Source organism: Physcomitrium patens, chromosome 3 (genome assembly GCF_059467195.1).
Source record: "Physcomitrium patens ecotype Gransden chromosome 3, ASM5946719v1, whole genome shotgun sequence".
In the NCBI taxonomy this organism is placed as follows: Eukaryota; Viridiplantae; Streptophyta; class Bryopsida; order Funariales; family Funariaceae; genus Physcomitrium; species Physcomitrium patens.
This window is the reverse complement of record NC_143412.1, coordinates 25,176,590-25,199,043: the sequence shown is the minus strand read 5'-3', so window position 1 is coordinate 25,199,043 and position 22,454 is coordinate 25,176,590. Positions and strand designations below refer to the sequence as shown.

Sequence of the window (22,454 nt, the reverse complement as noted above, 5' to 3'; positions counted from 1 at the left end):
GGGTCAATGGCGGCGAGAGCAGAATCGAGGGGGCTTTCGGCATCGAGCGCGAGCAAGGTCGCAATAGGGGTCGTGGGGGTCGTGCGGGGGGAGATAGTTACATTACAAGTCGATCGGATGAAGAATTGCAGTGTCTCCCTCCCTGTCTCCCTGTCTTCGCGGATCCTGCAGTGGTGCGGGACGAAGAGAATATTCTGTGGGTTTTGATTTACTCGGGGACTCGGCCAATATGTTGCCCACCGCGCACGGCGTCACCGAAGCGGTGCTGATAGGGTCATCGGACCCGACACTCTCGGCGGAGGCGCAAATCGCACGGCACAGAATAAAAGAAAAATGGCCTGCCTGCGCTGGACTCGTGCTGTGAGCCGCGAGACGGGCCACAGCTGCGCGAGGCGTTGTTGTTGTTGTTCCCCTAATTTGGGAACCTTCGAAGTGCGGCGGGGGAGAAGAGACCCACACAGCTGTGCGACGCCGCATCGCAGGGCGTAGAGCGCACTGGTGTGGCCAACAACACAGAAGGTCAGGGACAGGATTGTGTTTTCGCACAAGGCAAGAGCGAGAGACAGACAGACAGACAGACACAGAGGGTGAGAGAGAGAGAATGGGCTTCGAGGAGGAAAAAGGAGGAGGAGGAGTAGCATTGCTGTGCATCTGCCATAGCTAAGAACAAGCTGCTCTTCATGCCGCTCCTGCCACGCGCGACCCAGGCGGACGCAGCCAAGGCACCCATCACCGACAGACTTTCTCGCTAGCTCACCTCGCATCTCTACTCTGGATACCCTTTCATCCCGTTCTTCCCTTCCTTGTATCCTCGTTGTTTTCCACTACTGGATGATCTCGGAGCTGCAGCTTCGCCTGGAGTGATCGTTTTGTGAGCAATTCTGGTCGTTGGAAGCGTTTGAGGAGGGAGGAGGGAGCAGTCGAAAAGCGCGGTTTGCAAGGTTGGTGTGTGAATTAAGTTAGCTGCTTAGAATTGGATCTTTAATTTGTTTTGGATTCTCGCACCCTAAGTCTCACGGAACTAATTTATTCATTTGCCTACTGTCATTATTCCTGTGTTTTCTTTTCTTTTCTCTTTACGGCACATTGGGAACTTTTTAAACCCTAATCGTAAGGAGTTTCTTCGTCGTTTAAAATTCGATTTTGCTAGAATGGGAGGAATTAGTCCTTGGGGATGGACGAGAGGAGTTTAGACAAGTGATTTTGGTTCTGAGATTCGCGGGAGCTCGAAACCTGGGTTTCCGCCTGTTCACCGAATTCGGGCATTAGTTTCGATGTATTATTGTTCTGCTTTGAAGTCGAAATGGTGACGTACAAATAAATGAAAAAGTCAAGAAGTAACAATTTAAGATACTTAGGAATGAAGTTCTTTGAGCGCATTAATTTACACGAGGTGATTTACATGAACTGTTTAAGTGTGACGAGTCGAAGATCTATCTTTGCCGAAATTATCCTGCTGCAAGTCTTTCGGCCAGTGAGAGTATATAGAGATCGATGCACAAACCCTATGTCTAATATTTCATATCCGGAGTCCCGAATTTATACCCACTTTAATTCTTGTTATGAATTTCCTTGTCTCATCTTTAATCCTCAGCCAGCATAGTCTGACAATTCAATACTTTCTTTTCTCCAAGTGGAAATCAACGTTCACAACTTGACACATTCGACGCGCAGTATAGTCGACGATTATAGCCTCACCTTTCCAGCACCTCTCAAAGTCTTGGATCTGGGCTGGAAAATATCTTAGGAGTCGACACTTTCAATTTGCCACAATTGTCATTGTACGTGTACAAGTTATGATTCACCCACACCAAACCAATCATAGATATATGGTCCTAAACCAATTTAAGCCAAAATAAAAATACCCATAAAATACCAAATAAAGTGGTTCTTCCATTTTTATCTATATAGCTCGTCCTATTGAATTCCTTCAATAAATGTTTCGCATTTCAAATACACCTTTCTTTCAAATCAACTCTGTAAGCTCTTGTAGCCTGATATTTTCTTCAGCAGATCGAGGTGCTCGGATGGGCGGGCTTGCGTGCGTGAAGGAAATTTGGAGTACTGAAGGTGACGTCTAACAAGGACTTTGACACTAGGAGGAGGAATACGTTCCCGTGGTACATGGTGGCGACACTTTGCGAGTGAGCCAGAGCGTAGCAAGCCTTGTCCTGGAGAATGAAAAATGCGCACGGTTGAGATGATGCTGAGCGGCGCATAGTGGTGGGAGTCAGCACACGTTGAAATGGCGACGGAGAGCCCTGTTATGATGATGTCTGGAGGGATTAGAGGGAATATGGGAACTCTGGGGGAGGGCCTACGGACTGGGAGCGGAGGTGGTCATGGCACCTCACAGGATCTGGATGGAGTTACTGAGTTGGGTCGTCTTCTGAAAGGGCGAACCCGATTCGATAACATTTTGAACTCTGGACACGTACCGCAAAGAAGCGGCAGTGCTCCTCCCAGCGTGGAGGGGTCTTTGGCAGCGATGGGTGGGCTGCTCGACATGCCCACCAGCCACAAAGGCGGGCGTGGTGCGAATGTTCAATCAGGGGAGGAGGATGTTTTGGATGCCGAAGAAGCGCAGCGCGCAGATCCCAAGTACCTGGTATATTATTACAGCAACATCAATCTGAATCCGAGGTTGCCGCCACCGTTGATATCGTGGAATAACTATCGGTTGGCACAGAGATTGCAATCTGGGATGGGAGCTGCGGGATTCGGGGACAAGAAGAAGTTGCGGTCAATGGACGACAGCAGCAGCAGGTCCTTGTTCTCGAGCCAGCCGTTATTGCCGACACACAGAGAGGAGCCGGAGGTTCCAGAGGAGGACAATTCACCGATGGAGGCCCTTGCGAGGACGGTGTCTAGCGACTGGGCAGAAAGAGAGAGGGGTGATGGGTTGATGGGTTTGTCGTCTGGGCTTGGCCCCCGTCCCAAGAGCCTAGTAGATCTGATTCAGGTACGTGAGAGCTGACGATGCTTCCAAGGCCGCCGCGGATGGTTATTGGTGAACCGGTGTCTTTGGATTTAAGGCTGTAGTTGGAGCGTATCTGATCCGGTGTGTGTGTGTGTGTGTGTACATGAGTGTCGAACGCAGGAGGCATGGTTGAGGGATTGTGGTGACAGTGGTGAGGGGTTAGGATGGTGGTTAGTGGGTTATTTTCGGGCGAATTAGCTCCGAGTGTGAGGAATAACGACAGATGTGGATTGTGATGTTGGGCAGGAGGATTTTCCTCGAACGCCGTCGCCAGTGTATCACTTGTCTCGGTCGTCAAGCAGAGCCGCAAACGACGAGAGCGAGGGTGCGAATCCGGTGTTGGAGCTGCAATTGGCCCATTTGCGGGAGTCGGGTGCGGGCGAATCGAATGCTGGAGCAAGTGGTATGGGGTCGCGTAGTACGACTCCCGTTCCTGGAGTGTCGAATCTGCACCAATCTTCGGGGCCCGCAGCGCCTGTACCGAGAATACCTACGCCAGAGATTTTACTCGCAAGCAGTGTCCGTTCCGCCAGTCCGAGTTTGGCGAGGATGGGCGGGGTATCAGGTACGCGGGTTATGAATGGATTTGCATGGAACAGAATGTGTCGAATGGCGGATGCGTTGTGAGGGAGTAACACGTTCTAGGGGGTGCGTTTGTCGGCGTCTTTGCGTGTGATGTGATGGGGAGATGTGAGTCGCAACCGGGTAGGTTGCGTCGAGCTTGTTGGACGCTGTGGGGCGGTTTGGGAGGTGACTGAGATGGGGTGGTTGCTTCAGGACTTTCTGGAGGAAATATATCTTTCTCTAGTTCGGATGCGCGGAGCGTGGGTCTGGGGCGAGCCGCGAGTTCAAGCGCTGCGGATTTCGCTCAGATGGCAATGCCGATGAACAGGTCGGCGAGTGCAAGCACGGCGGATTTCGAGGCAGCCTTCCAAGGGTTGAGTATGTCGGATATACAGGGATCGACGGCAGCGCGAGAGGAAAGAGAAATGCAGCAACAGCAACAGAAGCAGCAACAGAAACAGCAACAACAGCAGCTGCAGCAACAGCAGGAGCAACAGCAGGCGCGGCTGCAGCAACAGCAGCAGGCGCAACGGCAGCAGCAGCGAGCTCAAATAGCTGCGCAGGCGCAGTCGCAGGCACAAGCTCAAGCAGCGCAGGTGACTTGCGCAGATTCTGGTCTTAGCTGTGACAGTTGTGGTAGGGGCAGTATAATTGGAACATGTAGGGTGTGCAGAGGTGGTGGACACTGTGTGGGGCTTCAGGAAATTTTGGTTGGTGACGCACACAAGACTTACGATGTGATGAGTTGCAGGCTTTGGCATATTCGCAGGCTTTCCAGCAGCAGCTGTATCCGGGTGTGGACTCTGGGTACCGAGGTCAGCCGAAGTTTGGTGTGGGTGGAACGGCAAGCCAACAAGCTGGGGCGGCCGGGCTCCAGCCCAATGTCGGGGCAAACAATAATCCGGCGAATATGTATGCTGCTGCAGCCGCCGCCATGTACATGGCACAGCAGAATCCGTACTACCCGAATTTGAACTCTGCGGCCGTTTACGGTCCACAGCATGGGTTGGGTGGATATCCCGTGAATCCGGCGATGCTGGCCCCTATGATGGCCGGATACCCACCCCCGGTGTTCGATCCTGCAACTGCAGCTGCTCTTGCGAGCATGGGCGTGAGAGGCGGCGTCCCCGGTTCGCCTGGTCAAGCAGCGGTGGACATGCAGAACCTGTATAAGTATGCGGGCGGAGCATCGCCCCAGATGCACGATCCGATGTACTTGCAGTACATGCGTGCCGCGGAGGAGGCCCGTGCAGCGGCGCTGGATCCTTCGGTACTGAGAAATTACATGGGGGGAGGTCCCGTGGATATGGTGGAGCTTCAGAAGAACCAGCTGAGTGCAATGCTGGGCGGTTACAGCGCGGAGCAGAAGTCGCAGTTTGGGAGAGCAGGGTCAATGGGGATCCCGATCGCGAGCCAGAAGAGCGGTTCGATGAGCCCAGCGTACTATGGCAGTCCTCCTGGTGTGGGTATGCCATATAACAATTCACCTCTGACGAGCCCGGTGCTTCCGGGGTCGCCGGTGGGGGCGGGAAGTTTTCCGATGCGGCGCGATGAGCGGAACATGCGGCTGTCTTCTGCGTCGAGGACGAGTTCCGGCAACATGGGAGCTGCGAGCGGGGCGACATATGCAGGGTGGCAGGGGCAGAAGACGGGCGAGACGACTGAAGAGAGTCGGGGGTCAACGTTGCTGGAAGAGTTCAAGAACAGCAAGACGAGGCGATTCGAGCTGTCGGACATCGCAGGGCACGTTGTGGAGTTCAGGTAAGATTTTCGATGGAGGGTGTTGGATTGATGCGGCGGTATGCGGGGCGTGAGGTTGAGACGAGACGTTTGATGTGAGGAATGGGGTGTTTGCAAGCGCATGGAAGAGGCGAGTTTGATGCACGTTGGTATGAGTGATGACAGAGGTGTGACTGGTTGAGTGCAGCGCCGATCAGCACGGGAGTAGGTTCATTCAGCAGAAGTTGGAAACGGCAACCCTGGAGGACAAGAACATGGTTTTTCAGGAGGTGCTTCCACGAGCTCTGGTGCTAATGACGGATGTTTTCGGCAACTATGTGATACAGAAGGTATGCGGGGGTGTGGGAAGGTGGAGGTTTGAATACATTCGGCAAGTGGTGGGAGGGTGTCCGTGTGGTTTCGGGGGTTGGAGGCTAATGGGTTAATCGTGAGCGGCTGTTGATTTCGTTGGTGATGATGGGTGGGAGGTTGGTGTTGGCGTGTGGTTGGGGCAGTTTTTCGAGCACGGCACTCATCAGCAGAGGAGAGAGCTGGCAAGCAAGTTGGAGGGACAAGTTCTGGTGCTGAGTCTGCAGATGTACGGTTGCAGAGTGATTCAGAAGGTATGGCTTGTGGCTGCATTATCACGGCCGAGTTGATTTGCTGTTGTGATGAAGAGAGCTGAAACGGTAGGAGCACGTGGCGGTGGTTTTCGTTGGATCCGGTCGGGTTGTAGATTTTGGATAGGATAATTGAGCGCAACGGGGAGGTGGTTGTGGCGTGCGTGCAGGCGCTGGAGGTGGTGGACGTGGATCAACAGACGCAGTTGGTGTCGGAGTTGGATGGGAACGTGATGCGGTGTGTGCGGGACCAGAACGGGAATCACGTGATTCAGAAGTGCATCGAGTGTGTGCCGCCCGCTAAGATCCATTTCATCATCTCTGCGTTTTACAATCAGGTGGTGACTCTGTCTACGCATCCTTACGGATGCCGGGTGATTCAGGTAAATGGGCGCGACCTGAAGTGGTGTGGTGACGGTGGTGATGCTGTGTGTGCATGTGGTGCTGCCTGGTCTTGTGAGCAGCGGATGTGATGTGTTATGTATTGGGTCACGAATGAAGCTTACGAGGTGTGGTGTGGGGGATTTGGGTGAATGCAGAGAGTCCTAGAGCATTGCACGGACGAGCAGAAGCAGAAGGGTATCATGGAGGAGATATTGCGTTCCACTTGTACTCTGGCTCAGGACCAATACGGCAACTATGTTGTGCAGGTGGGGGTGTGTGTGTCGGGCGTGTTGGCAGTCGGTGATTGTGGGGCAGGCGTATGGTTAGACGAAGTTTGTAGTTGGGTTTCTGGGAGTGCAGGTATGGAGGCGATTGTGTTGGCAGTTTGTGGGGGATCGATCTTTGAGTTTGTGGTGTAACATGGAGTTTGCGATGCCTGCTTGGTGGGGGTTACTGTTTTAGTGGCGGTTGTTGGGCGTGGTGTGGAAGGGTTTTTCCAGGCATGGTTTGTGCTGGGCAAAGGTTTGCTGAGGTTTGGGTGTGTGTGCGGCTTGTTTATGGTGTGTTGTTCAGCATGTGCTTGAGCATGGACGAGATCACGAGAGAAGCGAGATCATCACAAAGCTTGCGGGGCAAATTGTACAAATGAGTCAGCACAAGTTTGCATCGAACGTGGTGGAGAAGTGCTTGGAGTACGGCGGGCCAGTGGAGCGACAGATACTGATCGATGAAATGCTTGGTCTGACGGACGAGAACGAGCCGCTGCAGGTACTGTGTGAGTTGAGTAGTAACAGTTTGGTTAGTGGGTGGGTTGTGCTGGTTGAGATAGGGAGGGGATGTTATCGCAGAACTTGAAGCGTGGTGGAGGTCGACATTGCGGGAGGGAGCATTTGTGAGTAGGCGTTTGTGATGTCGTGTGGTGGTGCATATGGTGCGGTGGAGGGTTGAGTGGGTGTAGAGGTAGGCTGATTTACAGGGAGCTGACGTTGATGTTGGGTGATGCTGTGCAGGCAATGATGAAAGACCAGTTCGCAAACTACGTGGTCCAGAAGGTGTTGGAAACGTGCGATGAGTCGCAGCGCGAACTGTTGCTGGGTCGTATTCGGGTGCACTTGCATGCTCTGAAGAAGTATACTTATGGCAAGCATATCGTTGCGCGTGTGGAGAAGCTGGTTGCCGCCGGGGGTGAGTATGGTGTGGCAGTTCGCAGTCGTGGTCTGTTGGTGTCGGTGGCGTAGGATAGCAGGTTTGGTATTGGAGTAGGTGGTCGAATGAACGGGAGTGTTGTGATGATATGTGCTATAGCGGTGATTTGGTCAGTGCCGGGGATTATGTGAGCAGTCGTGTTCCAGAGATTTTGTGTGTGGACATACAGACGTGGTTGCCTGACGAGGGCTGCGACTGTTTGCAGAGAGGCGGAGTGCTGCGTACATGGCACACAACAACAGCAACAACAACAGCAGCAACAACAACGTGGTCAGTTGAAGGTCCGACGGAGATGTTGAACGATGTCGGCTTGGGTGAAGCGCGGAAGGATGGCGGATGGTAGCGTCTGGTGGTGGAGGAGCAGAAGCCAGTCGTTGGTTTGCCCGTGTTCCATTGTGGGGATTGTGGTGTGGTGTGGTGCGGGGGGTGCGGGCAATCCGAAGACGGAAGGACCCAAGGGTGGAGTGGGCGGAAAGCATTTGAGAGCAGTAAATAGTGTAATAGTGTAGGATTGTATTCAGATTGTGTTGATGGTTGGGGGAGGGGCTGGGGTCGGGCCATTGCAGGTCGTACCGGCATGTACGTTGGTGGTGGATGTATTTATAAGCAACGGCTTTGGAGATTGAGAGGTGGGAGCGGCGGGAGAAGTGCCGTCGTTCGTTGCCTGTCGGTGGGAGGCAGGCTTGGTCTGTCCCTGGTAATGTGTGATTTCAGGTCAGGCAGTTAGACATGGAAGAGAGGGTGTGAATGGGTACAGAGCAATGTTAGTGAGTGAAAAGAAGGAAAGGGTCGAGGCAGGAGTTAGCTGTAACGGGCGTGTATAAAGAGCAAGTGTCCTTCGTTCCAAACTGTACAGACTGACATGTGTAGGTCTTGTGACGAGACGTTGGTTTTGAAGGATCGGAAGGTGGGTAGTTGTAGGGCCCGTTCCATTCTTGTATCATTCATCGCCTATCATCAACGTTGAATGAATGTGATGGCTGAGTAATATATGCCATGGCTCTTAATTTAAATGGATGGAGATCCTTTTCATTTTCTTTATTGCATGTAAGACAGTGGAGTATGTTTATAGATGATTGTCCAGATTGAGAAGTTTTTCCCGTTTTTTTTCCTTTTCTTTTCGACACGGACCAGTTGCATTGATTGATATGGGGTTGAACGTTTCGTGTTAGTACCCCAGTCACAGGGTGGTGTTAAGAGGTAGAAAAGAATGGGCGTAATGACATAACTTACCTATCTATTGGATTGCATTTGGTATGTGAAGTATGAAACTGCTATGTGGTGGTCCAGATGGTCAAGTAAATTTATGATTGTTTGTTGTTTAGGATGTCAATTGTTATTCATGCACTATGTCATTGGTTGGAGATAGAAGCTTCAAATCGAAGTTTTTGTTAAAACAAATTGTTTGTTTGTTTGTTTGTTTGTTTGTTTGTTTGTTTTGTGTTTTTCATGGTAGTTTGTTTTGTTTTGTTTTGTAGTTTATGTGACGAACTTATATTAGTTGTAGTGTGTTGAGTTGTCCAATTTTTTTCTTGGAGTTATCAATTTTTTTATTTGAACTTCTTTTGACTTCTTTGCTGAATTGGTCTCTTTCACCACTTTATAGTTTGACAACAATTATATTTCCATAAGAACTTGTAATTTGGTTTTATTTGGCTTTTAATATGTATCATTTATTGCAAGTTGTAAACAATTACCTCCTTTTTATTACAATCAACAAATGTGGTGTTTATATTGTGATCTTGTCTATTCCATCTATTCTAACAAGATATAGTGCCTTTACTTTATTTTTACATTATTTTCTTAATTATAATTAATATTTAGTTATATCAAATGTTTATTCTTCTAGTAAATCAATCTATGTTTCAAAATTCATCCATAAATTTTAAAAATAGAATGATGGATATACTACATTTTAATCTAGTCTTAATTACTTGAGTTCATAATTAGGCATCTAAACATTATTGTTGCATGAAAGAGTGTGTACAAGTATAAAATACAATCAATACAATTAATTCATTACATAGTTCTATAGTTATTGGTACAAGTCTTATCAATTGTAATCTATTATGTATTTTAATAAAAATTGTTTTTTGATGCTCTAAAATATGGTGAATTTGCCACATCAATTCCAACTATTTTTTTTTTTTTTTTCTTTAGTAAGTTCAATTGGTCACAAATATTTGTAAACTTTGGCCAATGCATAGCATTCAACCTTCAACATTCTTAAATAAGTTCAATTAAGCCAACACAATTTGAAGGTAAGTTTGGTCTTTTATTGTTTTAAATTTATTCTTATATCTCTTTTATCTCACAAACATCATAAAATGGATCTTGTTTTAAAAGGAACTTAGAACATATCATTGCAAATGATTAAATATGACCTTCAAAAGGACACATTGCTATTATTTGAAATCTATTTTTTAATAACTCTAGAGTCATATATTTAAGACCATCATAAATATAATAATTCTATGTGGTTTCTGGATTACTTCCTACTTCAATTTTGAACATGCCAAATTCAATCATTTTCACAATGGTATATTGAATAATCTTATTTATAATCTTTGAGTTAACAATGATAACCAAAGTATTTGTAGGCTTTAGACCACAATGTGCAATGTGCATGTCATGCAAGTAAGACATCTCTTTTGCAATTTGATGTCAATGTTAATAAAAATAAATAAAAATATTTGCATCAATTCCATTCTAATGTATAAATATTCTATTTTGTCTTTTATTACAAAAGATTCAACACTTTTGTTAGCACTAACTTTTATTGCAAAATAATATGTTATTAAATTGGAATGGCTTAAACTTGCTAGAATGCTCACTTTTTTTATGAACATTCTATTAAGTTCAACATCCATCTCTTTAGTTCCATACACCAGTCCCAACCACTTTGATTTATAAACCTCACCATAATTTTCTTCACTTATGCATTTTAAATCATCAATTTTTCTATTTTTTATACAAATAAAATCTTCCAATATTTATAGTAGATGGTTTGCTAATCTATAATATTCAAAATCTTATTTTTGATTTGCATGTATTAGCTTCTTTTGTAGAAATTTAATATCTTCTACTACTTCATCACATATTACAACATTAAAAATAGCAGATGTGATGTCTTCAAATTTGTTGGGATATTTCTTTAAAAGCATATTATTTGATATATTCTAACAATATTTTAAATCCAAAAGTAGTTTTCTAAAAGTTTCTTTGTTATTCAATTGGGAGATAGCTTCTTTATACCAATTTGGTTTTCTAGATTTTTCTACTAAAAACTGAGATTTTTTTTATTATATATATATATATTCTATATATATATATCATCCTATAAAAATCCAAATTCTAATTCAATAGGTAGTCAAAAACCTTTGTAATATGCTTGATAATCTTGCATAGATCTGTACACTAGTTTCTATTCATTAAGTATTTTTTCTTCAATAGAACCTTTAAGGCATAACTTTCTTTCAAAATATCTTCACCAATACCTTTTAAATTTGATATTGTGCCACTATCTCAAAAGTAAACATTAGATTGTTCTATATTGGTTAAAAATCTTTGCCTCCAAAATCATTGAAATCTTTATCAAATCATAATATATTTATTGATTGATTACAAAAAAAATCCATAAAGAACTAATAAAAAAATGTTTCCATTTCTCTCTCTCACCACTTAGAAAATTGCAAATTAGATTTGTTTTGTACTTTATGAATATTCATTAAATAATTATTTATCTACATTTCTACACAAATTATACAATTTTCTATCTTATAAACTAAATCTATAACTCTAAGACTTAACTATTAATCATAATTAATCTTAAAACCAATACTTTATCTTTATATATTTTAATAACGTAATTTCAATCTATAATTTAAATTTAAAAATTACTGATCTTAAGCCTTATATAACTTTTATTTTAAAAATATATCTTATAAATTTAGATATATAAGTAATTTTTTTTCTTAATATAAATATATTATGATTTGATAAAGATTTCAATGATTTTGGAGGCAAAGATTTTTAACCAATATAGAACAATCTAATGTTTACTTTTGAGATAGTGGCACAATATCAAATTTAAAAGGTATTGGTGAAGATATTTTGAAAGAAAGTTATGCCTTAAAGGTTCTATTGAAGAAAAAATACTTAATGAATAGAAACTAGTGTACAGATCTATGCAAGATTATCAAGCATATTACAAAGGTTTTTGACTACCTATTGAATTAGAATTTGGATTTTTATAGGATGATATATATATATAGAATATATATATATATAATAAAAAAAATCTCAGTTTTTAGTAGAAAAATCTAGAAAACCAAATTGGTATAAAGAAGCTATCTCCCAATTGAATAACAAAGAAACTTTTAGAAAACTACTTTTGGATTTAAAATATTGTTAGAATATATCAAATAATATGCTTTTAAAGAAATATCCCAACAAATTTGAAGACATCACATCTGCTATTTTTAATGTTGTAATATGTGATGAAGTAGTAGAAGATATTAAATTTCTACAAAAGAAGCTAATACATGCAAATCAAAAATAAGATTTTGAATATTATAGATTAGCAAACCATCTACTATAAATATTGGAAGATTTTATTTGTATAAAAAATAGAAAAATTGATGATTTAAAATGCATAAGTGAAGAAAATTATGGTGAGGTTTATAAATCAAAGTGGTTGGGACTGGTGTATGGAACTAAAGAGATGGATGTTGAACTTAATAGAATGTTCATAAAAAAAGTGAGCATTCTAGCAAGTTTAAGCCATTCCAATTTAATAACATATTATTTTGCAATAAAAGTTAGTGCTAACAAAAGTGTTGAATCTTTTGTAATAAAAGACAAAATAGAATATTTATACATTAGAATGGAATTGATGCAAATATTTTTATTTATTTTTATTAACATTGACATCAAATTGCAAAAGAGATGTCTTACTTGCATGACATGCACATTGCACATTGTGGTCTAAAGCCTACAAATACTTTGGTTATCATTGTTAACTCAAAGATTATAAATAAGATTATTCAATATACCATTGTGAAAATGATTGAATTTGGCATGTTCAAAATTGAAGTAGGAAGTAATCCAGAAACCACATAGAATTATTATATTTATGATGGTCTTAAATATATGACTCTAGAGTTATTAAAAAATAGATTTCAAATAATAGCAATGTGTCCTTTTGAAGGTCATATTTAATCATTTGCAATGATATGTTCTAAGTTCCTTTTAAAACAAGATCCATTTTATGATGTTTGTGAGATAAAAGAGATATAAGAATAAATTTAAAACAATAAAAGACCAAACTTACCTTCAAATTGTGTTGGCTTAATTGAACTTATTTAAGAATGTTGAAGGTTGAATGCTATGCATTGGCCAAAGTTTACAAATATTTGTGACCAATTGAACTTACTAAAGAAAAAAAAAAAAAAAATAGTTGGAATTGATGTGGCAAATTCACCATATTTTAGAGCATCAAAAAACAATTTTTATTAAAATACATAATAGATTACAATTGATAAGACTTGTACCAATAACTATAGAACTATGTAATGAATTAATTGTATTGATTGTATTTTATACTTGTACACACTCTTTCATGCAACAATAATGTTTAGATGCCTAATTATGAACTCAAGTAATTAAGACTAGATTAAAATGTAGTATATCCATCATTCTATTTTTAAAATTTATGGATGAATTTTGAAACATAGATTGATTTACTAGAAGAATAAACATTTGATATAACTAAATATTAATTATAATTAAGAAAATAATGTAAAAATAAAGTAAAGGCACTATATCTTGTTAGAATAGATGGAATAGACAAGATCACAATATAAACACCACATTTGTTGATTGTAATAAAAAGGAGGTAATTGTTTACAACTTGCAATAAATGATACATATTAAAAGCCAAATAAAACCAAATTACAAGTTCTTATGGAAATATAATTGTTGTCAAACTATAAAGTGGTGAAAGAGACCAATTCAGCAAAGAAGTCAAAAGAAGTTCAAATAAAAAAATTGATAACTCCAAGAAAAAAATTGGACAACTCAACACACTACAACTAATATAAGTTCGTCACATAAACTACAAAACAAAACAAAACAAACTACCATGAAAAACACAAAACAAACAAACAAACAAACAAACAAACAAACAAACAATTTGTTTTAACAAAAACTTCGATTTGAAGCTTCTATCTCCAACCAATGACATAGTGCATGAATAACAATTGACATCCTAAACAACAAACAATCATAAATTTACTTGACCATCTGGACCACCACATAGCAGTTTCATACTTCACATACCAAATGCAATCCAATAGATAGGTAAGTTATGTCATTACGCCCATTCTTTTCTACCTCTTAACACCACCCTGTGACTGGGGTACTAACACGAAACGTTCAACCCCATATCAATCAATGCAACTGGTCCGTGTCGAAAAGAAAAGGAAAAAAAACGGGAAAAACTTCTCAATCTGGACAATCATCTATAAACATACTCCACTGTCTTACATGCAATAAAGAAAATGAAAAGGATCTCCATCCATTTAAATTAAGAGCCATGGCATATATTACTCAGCCATCACATTCATTCAACGTTGATGATAGGCGATGAATGATACAAGAATGGAACGGGCCCTACAACTACCCACCTTCCGATCCTTCAAAACCAACGTCTCGTCACAAGACCTACACATGTCAGTCTGTACAGTTTGGAACGAAGGACACTTGCTCTTTATACACGCCCGTTACAGCTAACTCCTGCCTCGACCCTTTCCTTCTTTTCACTCACTAACATTGCTCTGTACCCATTCACACCCTCTCTTCCATGTCTAACTGCCTGACCTGAAATCACACATTACCAGGGACAGACCAAGCCTGCCTCCCACCGACAGGCAACGAACGACGGCACTTCTCCCGCCGCTCCCACCTCTCAATCTCCAAAGCCGTTGCTTATAAATACATCCACCACCAACGTACATGCCGGTACGACCTGCAATGGCCCGACCCCAGCCCCTCCCCCAACCATCAACACAATCTGAATACAATCCTACACTATTACACTATTTACTGCTCTCAAATGCTTTCCGCCCACTCCACCCTTGGGTCCTTCCGTCTTCGGATTGCCCGCACCCCCCGCACCACACCACACCACAATCCCCACAATGGAACACGGGCAAACCAACGACTGGCTTCTGCTCCTCCACCACCAGACGCTACCATCCGCCATCCTTCCGCGCTTCACCCAAGCCGACATCGTTCAACATCTCCGTCGGACCTTCAACTGACCACGTTGTTGTTGCTGCTGTTGTTGTTGCTGTTGTTGTGTGCCATGTACGCAGCACTCCGCCTCTCTGCAAACAGTCGCAGCCCTCGTCAGGCAACCACGTCTGTATGTCCACACACAAAATCTCTGGAACACGACTGCTCACATAATCCCCGGCACTGACCAAATCACCGCTATAGCACATATCATCACAACACTCCCGTTCATTCGACCACCTACTCCAATACCAAACCTGCTATCCTACGCCACCGACACCAACAGACCACGACTGCGAACTGCCACACCATACTCACCCCCGGCGGCAACCAGCTTCTCCACACGCGCAACGATATGCTTGCCATAAGTATACTTCTTCAGAGCATGCAAGTGCACCCGAATACGACCCAGCAACAGTTCGCGCTGCGACTCATCGCACGTTTCCAACACCTTCTGGACCACGTAGTTTGCGAACTGGTCTTTCATCATTGCCTGCACAGCATCACCCAACATCAACGTCAGCTCCCTGTAAATCAGCCTACCTCTACACCCACTCAACCCTCCACCGCACCATATGCACCACCACACGACATCACAAACGCCTACTCACAAATGCTCCCTCCCGCAATGTCGACCTCCACCACGCTTCAAGTTCTGCGATAACATCCCCTCCCTATCTCAACCAGCACAACCCACCCACTAACCAAACTGTTACTACTCAACTCACACAGTACCTGCAGCGGCTCGTTCTCGTCCGTCAGACCAAGCATTTCATCGATCAGTATCTGTCGCTCCACTGGCCCGCCGTACTCCAAGCACTTCTCCACCACGTTCGATGCAAACTTGTGCTGACTCATTTGTACAATTTGCCCCGCAAGCTTTGTGATGATCTCGCTTCTCTCGTGATCTCGTCCATGCTCAAGCACATGCTGAACAACACACCATAAACAAGCCGCACACACACCCAAACCTCAGCAAACCTTTGCCCAGCACAAACCATGCCTGGAAAAACCCTTCCACACCACGCCCAACAACCGCCACTAAAACAGTAACCCCCACCAAGCAGGCATCGCAAACTCCATGTTACACCACAAACTCAAAGATCGATCCCCCACAAACTGCCAACACAATCGCCTCCATACCTGCACTCCCAGAAACCCAACTACAAACTTCGTCTAACCATACGCCTGCCCCACAATCACCGACTGCCAACACGCCCGACACACACACCCCCACCTGCACAACATAGTTGCCGTATTGGTCCTGAGCCAGAGTACAAGTGGAACGCAATATCTCCTCCATGATACCCTTCTGCTTCTGCTCGTCCGTGCAATGCTCTAGGACTCTCTGCATTCACCCAAATCCCCCACACCACACCTCGTAAGCTTCATTCGTGACCCAATACATAACACATCACATCCGCTGCTCACAAGACCAGGCAGCACCACATGCACACACAGCATCACCACCGTCACCACACCACTTCAGGTCGCGCCCATTTACCTGAATCACCCGGCATCCGTAAGGATGCGTAGACAGAGTCACCACCTGATTGTAAAACGCAGAGATGATGAAATGGATCTTAGCGGGCGGCACACACTCGATGCACTTCTGAATCACGTGATTCCCGTTCTGGTCCCGCACACACCGCATCACGTTCCCATCCAACTCCGACACCAACTGCGTCTGTTGATCCACGTCCACCACCTCCAGCGCCTGCACGCACGCCACAACCACCTCCCCGTTGCGCTCAATTATCCTATCCAAAATCTACAACCCGACCGGATCCAACGAAAACCACCGCCACGTGCTCCTACCGTTTCAGCTCTCTTCATCACAACAGCAAATCAACTCGGCCGTGATAATGCAGCCACAAGCCATACCTTCTGAATCACTCTGCAACCGTACATCTGCAGACTCAGCACCAGAACTTGTCCCTCCAACTTGCTTGCCAGCTCTCTCCTCTGCTGATGAGTGCCGTGCTCGAAAAACTGCCCCAACCACACGCCAACACCAACCTCCCACCCATCATCACCAACGAAATCAACAGCCGCTCACGATTAACCCATTAGCCTCCAACCCCCGAAACCACACGGACACCCTCCCACCACTTGCCGAATGTATTCAAACCTCCACCTTCCCACACCCCCGCATACCTTCTGTATCACATAGTTGCCGAAAACATCCGTCATTAGCACCAGAGCTCGTGGAAGCACCTCCTGAAAAACCATGTTCTTGTCCTCCAGGGTTGCCGTTTCCAACTTCTGCTGAATGAACCTACTCCCGTGCTGATCGGCGCTGCACTCAACCAGTCACACCTCTGTCATCACTCATACCAACGTGCATCAAACTCGCCTCTTCCATGCGCTTGCAAACACCCCATTCCTCACATCAAACGTCTCGTCTCAACCTCACGCCCCGCATACCGCCGCATCAATCCAACACCCTCCATCGAAAATCTTACCTGAACTCCACAACGTGCCCTGCGATGTCCGACAGCTCGAATCGCCTCGTCTTGCTGTTCTTGAACTCTTCCAGCAACGTTGACCCCCGACTCTCTTCAGTCGTCTCGCCCGTCTTCTGCCCCTGCCACCCTGCATATGTCGCCCCGCTCGCAGCTCCCATGTTGCCGGAACTCGTCCTCGACGCAGAAGACAGCCGCATGTTCCGCTCATCGCGCCGCATCGGAAAACTTCCCGCCCCCACCGGCGACCCCGGAAGCACCGGGCTCGTCAGAGGTGAATTGTTATATGGCATACCCACACCAGGAGGACTGCCATAGTACGCTGGGCTCATCGAACCGCTCTTCTGGCTCGCGATCGGGATCCCCATTGACCCTGCTCTCCCAAACTGCGACTTCTGCTCCGCGCTGTAACCGCCCAGCATTGCACTCAGCTGGTTCTTCTGAAGCTCCACCATATCCACGGGACCTCCCCCCATGTAATTTCTCAGTACCGAAGGATCCAGCGCCGCTGCACGGGCCTCCTCCGCGGCACGCATGTACTGCAAGTACATCGGATCGTGCATCTGGGGCGATGCTCCGCCCGCATACTTATACAGGTTCTGCATGTCCACCGCTGCTTGACCAGGCGAACCGGGGACGCCGCCTCTCACGCCCATGCTCGCAAGAGCAGCTGCAGTTGCAGGATCGAACACCGGGGGTGGGTATCCGGCCATCATAGGGGCCAGCATCGCCGGATTCACGGGATATCCACCCAACCCATGCTGTGGACCGTAAACGGCCGCAGAGTTCAAATTCGGGTAGTACGGATTCTGCTGTGCCATGTACATGGCGGCGGCTGCAGCAGCATACATATTCGCCGGATTATTGTTTGCCCCGACATTGGGCTGGAGCCCGGCCGCCCCAGCTTGTTGGCTTGCCGTTCCACCCACACCAAACTTCGGCTGACCTCGGTACCCAGAGTCCACACCCGGATACAGCTGCTGCTGGAAAGCCTGCGAATATGCCAAAGCCTGCAACTCATCACATCGTAAGTCTTGTGTGCGTCACCAACCAAAATTTCCTGAAGCCCCACACAGTGTCCACCACCTCTGCACACCCTACATGTTCCAATTATACTGCCCCTACCACAACTGTCACAGCTAAGACCAGAATCTGCGCAAGTCACCTGCGCTGCTTGAGCTTGTGCCTGCGACTGCGCCTGCGCAGCTATTTGAGCTCGCTGCTGCTGCCGTTGCGCCTGCTGCTGTTGCTGCAGCCGCGCCTGCTGTTGCTCCTGCTGTTGCTGCAGCTGCTGTTGTTGCTGTTTCTGTTGCTGCTTCTGTTGCTGTTGCTGCATTTCTCTTTCCTCTCGCGCTGCCGTCGATCCCTGTATATCCGACATACTCAACCCTTGGAAGGCTGCCTCGAAATCCGCCGTGCTTGCACTCGCCGACCTGTTCATCGGCATTGCCATCTGAGCGAAATCCGCAGCGCTTGAACTCGCGGCTCGCCCCAGACCCACGCTCCGCGCATCCGAACTAGAGAAAGATATATTTCCTCCAGAAAGTCCTGAAGCAACCACCCCATCTCAGTCACCTCCCAAACCGCCCCACAGCGTCCAACAAGCTCGACGCAACCTACCCGGTTGCGACTCACATCTCCCCATCACATCACACGCAAAGACGCCGACAAACGCACCCCCTAGAACGTGTTACTCCCTCACAACGCATCCGCCATTCGACACATTCTGTTCCATGCAAATCCATTCATAACCCGCGTACCTGATACCCCGCCCATCCTCGCCAAACTCGGACTGGCGGAACGGACACTGCTTGCGAGTAAAATCTCTGGCGTAGGTATTCTCGGTACAGGCGCTGCGGGCCCCGAAGATTGGTGCAGATTCGACACTCCAGGAACGGGAGTCGTACTACGCGACCCCATACCACTTGCTCCAGCATTCGATTCGCCCGCACCCGACTCCCGCAAATGGGCCAATTGCAGCTCCAACACCGGATTCGCACCCTCGCTCTCGTCGTTTGCGGCTCTGCTTGACGACCGAGACAAGTGATACACTGGCGACGGCGTTCGAGGAAAATCCTCCTGCCCAACATCACAATCCACATCTGTCGTTATTCCTCACACTCGGAGCTAATTCGCCCGAAAATAACCCACTAACCACCATCCTAACCCCTCACCACTGTCACCACAATCCCTCAACCATGCCTCCTGCGTTCGACACTCATGTACACACACACACACACACACCGGATCAGATACGCTCCAACTACAGCCTTAAATCCAAAGACACCGGTTCACCAATAACCATCCGCGGCGGCCTTGGAAGCATCGTCAGCTCTCACGTACCTGAATCAGATCTACTAGGCTCTTGGGACGGGGGCCAAGCCCAGACGACAAACCCATCAACCCATCACCCCTCTCTCTTTCTGCCCAGTCGCTAGACACCGTCCTCGCAAGGGCCTCCATCGGTGAATTGTCCTCCTCTGGAACCTCCGGCTCCTCTCTGTGTGTCGGCAATAACGGCTGGCTCGAGAACAAGGACCTGCTGCTGCTGTCGTCCATTGACCGCAACTTCTTCTTGTCCCCGAATCCCGCAGCTCCCATCCCAGATTGCAATCTCTGTGCCAACCGATAGTTATTCCACGATATCAACGGTGGCGGCAACCTCGGATTCAGATTGATGTTGCTGTAATAATATACCAGGTACTTGGGATCTGCGCGCTGCGCTTCTTCGGCATCCAAAACATCCTCCTCCCCTGATTGAACATTCGCACCACGCCCGCCTTTGTGGCTGGTGGGCATGTCGAGCAGCCCACCCATCGCTGCCAAAGACCCCTCCACGCTGGGAGGAGCACTGCCGCTTCTTTGCGGTACGTGTCCAGAGTTCAAAATGTTATCGAATCGGGTTCGCCCTTTCAGAAGACGACCCAACTCAGTAACTCCATCCAGATCCTGTGAGGTGCCATGACCACCTCCGCTCCCAGTCCGTAGGCCCTCCCCCAGAGTTCCCATATTCCCTCTAATCCCTCCAGACATCATCATAACAGGGCTCTCCGTCGCCATTTCAACGTGTGCTGACTCCCACCACTATGCGCCGCTCAGCATCATCTCAACCGTGCGCATTTTTCATTCTCCAGGACAAGGCTTGCTACGCTCTGGCTCACTCGCAAAGTGTCGCCACCATGTACCACGGGAACGTATTCCTCCTCCTAGTGTCAAAGTCCTTGTTAGACGTCACCTTCAGTACTCCAAATTTCCTTCACGCACGCAAGCCCGCCCATCCGAGCACCTCGAACCGCTGCACATATTATCATGTAAGGAGGACGTTAGGTTAACTGCTGAGCTCGTTGCTTTGTGACTCTACTGTGTTGCGGGTGACTATTGTGTTGCGTTGGGAACGAACTTCATTTTGTAGGTTTAGCTGAACCACTTCATGGGAGGACGTTTTGATGGTTTTTCAGTAGAGACCTATAAGCCGGTAAATTTCGGTATGGGTATATTGATAGAAAACAGTCATTCTTGGCATGTCTTCTTTACGGCTACGGCTGGACATGCCCAACTGAGTTATTGAATGGTTGGGGAAGGTATTGTTTAGCCGAGTGCAGAACGCTTGAGTGAAGATTCCAAGAGCATTTATATAGGGCTGTGCGTTGTTTTGGTTAGGATTTGAAAGAGAGACTATGAGGCCCACGACAATTATATAGCTTGCATTAATTCAACGAGAAAAATGAAAGAAATTCACAGAATCTAAGGAAGTGAGGAATTTTGAAGGACTGATCTCTAAGACGTTGCACTTAATATTCAATGGAATTCCTCGTCGACATGGTTGCGTTGAATGGACATATCCTGCTCATGTTTCAAGGACTTCTTAGGTAGCAGTTCCGCACCGAAGTTAATTTAATGTCAAGATATGATCACATCCAGACTGCATTCTTTACCTCGATTTTCGCTAAAGTACCAAAAATATCAGCTTCCGCGATCTAAGGACAAAAAATACTTTCACACGAATTCGAGATTAGAGTATCATTGCCATAAACCTCCAACTTATGCCCAACCTCGTCTAAATAGTCAGAAGAGACCCGTTTACACTAACACATTGTAAACTCGCCGTAGTGTACAGATACAGGAGGAGTGCGGTAAGAACGGCGTGAATTTAAGGCATGAGAATTACACCTGTCGGCATAATTTAATTCGTACAGGCAGATCGGAAACACTTTGTGCTTCGATAAGCCGACTGCAATTCCTCGAAACAATGGATGCTCGGTGAGAACAGGACATTGCGAATCGGCTTATCAAAGAAAGCTCTATCTCTCTCTCTCTCTCTCTCTCTCTCTCTCTCTCTCTCTTAGCCCCTTCCCCACCACGTCATACACAGAGAAACTGCATAATCTACAATCGTGTAATCCGAGCTAAATTCCACTCGATGTGCAAGGTAAACTCGGTAAACTGTCAAACACCAAAAATCTCAACGATCACCAGTTACCACCTTCTGACAATGTCGATATGAATAAAGAAATAAAGGAGAAGATGGGGGAAGGAAAAAAAAAAAAAAAAAAAAAAAAAAAAAGGTTCCGGGAGTGGAAATCAAACTTAGGGCACAAGAAGCCGGAAATACCAGCGGTCGAAATTCATGTAGCTACCTTAAACCACACAAAGCACGCACTTGATCCACTTCCTCCTCGAAACTATCACTACAACCGCCAGCAGCAACCAAAACTCGCTACAAAATAATCAAGCCTAGCTGCAGTCCTAACACAGCAAGCATCAAAAAGAAATAAAATTTGGAGGATTCAGAAAACTAACGTGAAGAAACGACGCGAGAGAAGAAGAAAGAGAAAAGCGAGGAAGGTGGCGTCTGTCTGTCTGCGTGCCACCACGACCAGGCCGGGTGCGCTTGGCAACGAGACGCAACGCATGTCGCTCGCTGGGTGGCGGTGGATTCACAGAGGCCAGACTGCTCCCTCCCTCCTCCCCATCGCCCGACCCCGACCAAGCCCTCGTTTCTCTTACGAAACATCCTCCATTACAGTAGACGTCTCGGCGCACTTGGATGCATCATCGCACAGCCGCCGGTCCCACTCGCGTGCTGCTCCTCGGTGTTCCTGGGTTAGGGAAAGCTAGGGAGAGAGAAAGAAGCCTTGCAACGAGAGGGAAAGCCAACACTGTGGACTCTGCAAGGCTTTGGAAGCCGCTCCCCGGTTTGATTCTCTGCCGTTGGATCTT

The 22,454-nt window shown here is 46.2% G+C and overlaps 2 protein-coding genes across 5 annotated transcripts; one reads left to right on the top strand and one right to left on the bottom strand.

The window, feature by feature from the left end:
• The first annotated feature begins 417 nt into the window (after positions 1-417).
• On the top strand, positions 418-8,514 carry LOC112279906 (pumilio homolog 1). Of its 3 annotated transcripts, none has more exons than XR_016502370.1 (12): positions 418-941; positions 2,011-2,962; positions 3,227-3,545; positions 3,758-4,140; positions 4,296-5,305; positions 5,472-5,613; positions 5,779-5,886; positions 6,054-6,266; positions 6,423-6,627; positions 6,841-7,035; positions 7,278-7,452; positions 7,679-8,514. XR_016502370.1 is itself a non-coding variant. In XM_024514652.3 (12 exons), the coding sequence occupies exons 2-12, from the start codon at positions 2,246-2,248 to the stop codon at positions 7,750-7,752; spliced, it is 3,447 nt and encodes a 1,148-aa protein (XP_024370420.1). In that variant the 5' UTR covers positions 418-941; positions 2,011-2,245; the 3' UTR covers positions 7,753-8,514. The 3 variants fall into 3 exon arrangements, 2 of the variants coding, with proteins under 2 accessions (XP_024370420.1, XP_024370419.1); XM_024514652.3 differs by having other exon boundaries at positions 6,423-6,533; XM_024514651.3 differs by having other exon boundaries at positions 460-941; positions 2,014-2,962; positions 6,423-6,533.
• Positions 8,515-14,025: 5,511 nt separating this feature from the next.
• On the bottom strand, positions 14,026-22,248 carry LOC112280204 (pumilio homolog 1). 2 transcript variants are annotated; one of them, XR_016502369.1, is made up of 12 exons: positions 22,035-22,248; positions 19,578-20,529; positions 18,995-19,313; positions 18,400-18,782; positions 17,235-18,244; positions 16,927-17,068; positions 16,654-16,761; positions 16,274-16,486; positions 15,913-16,117; positions 15,505-15,699; positions 15,088-15,262; positions 14,026-14,861 (listed from the first exon to the last, which is right to left on the bottom strand). XR_016502369.1 is itself a non-coding variant. In XM_024515414.2 (12 exons), the coding sequence occupies exons 2-12, from the start codon at positions 20,292-20,294 to the stop codon at positions 14,788-14,790; spliced, it is 3,447 nt and encodes a 1,148-aa protein (XP_024371182.2). In that variant the 5' UTR covers positions 20,295-20,529; positions 22,035-22,248; the 3' UTR covers positions 14,026-14,787. The 2 variants fall into 2 exon arrangements, 1 of the variants encoding a protein (XP_024371182.2); XM_024515414.2 differs by having other exon boundaries at positions 16,007-16,117.
• Positions 22,249-22,454: the final 206 nt, after the last annotated feature.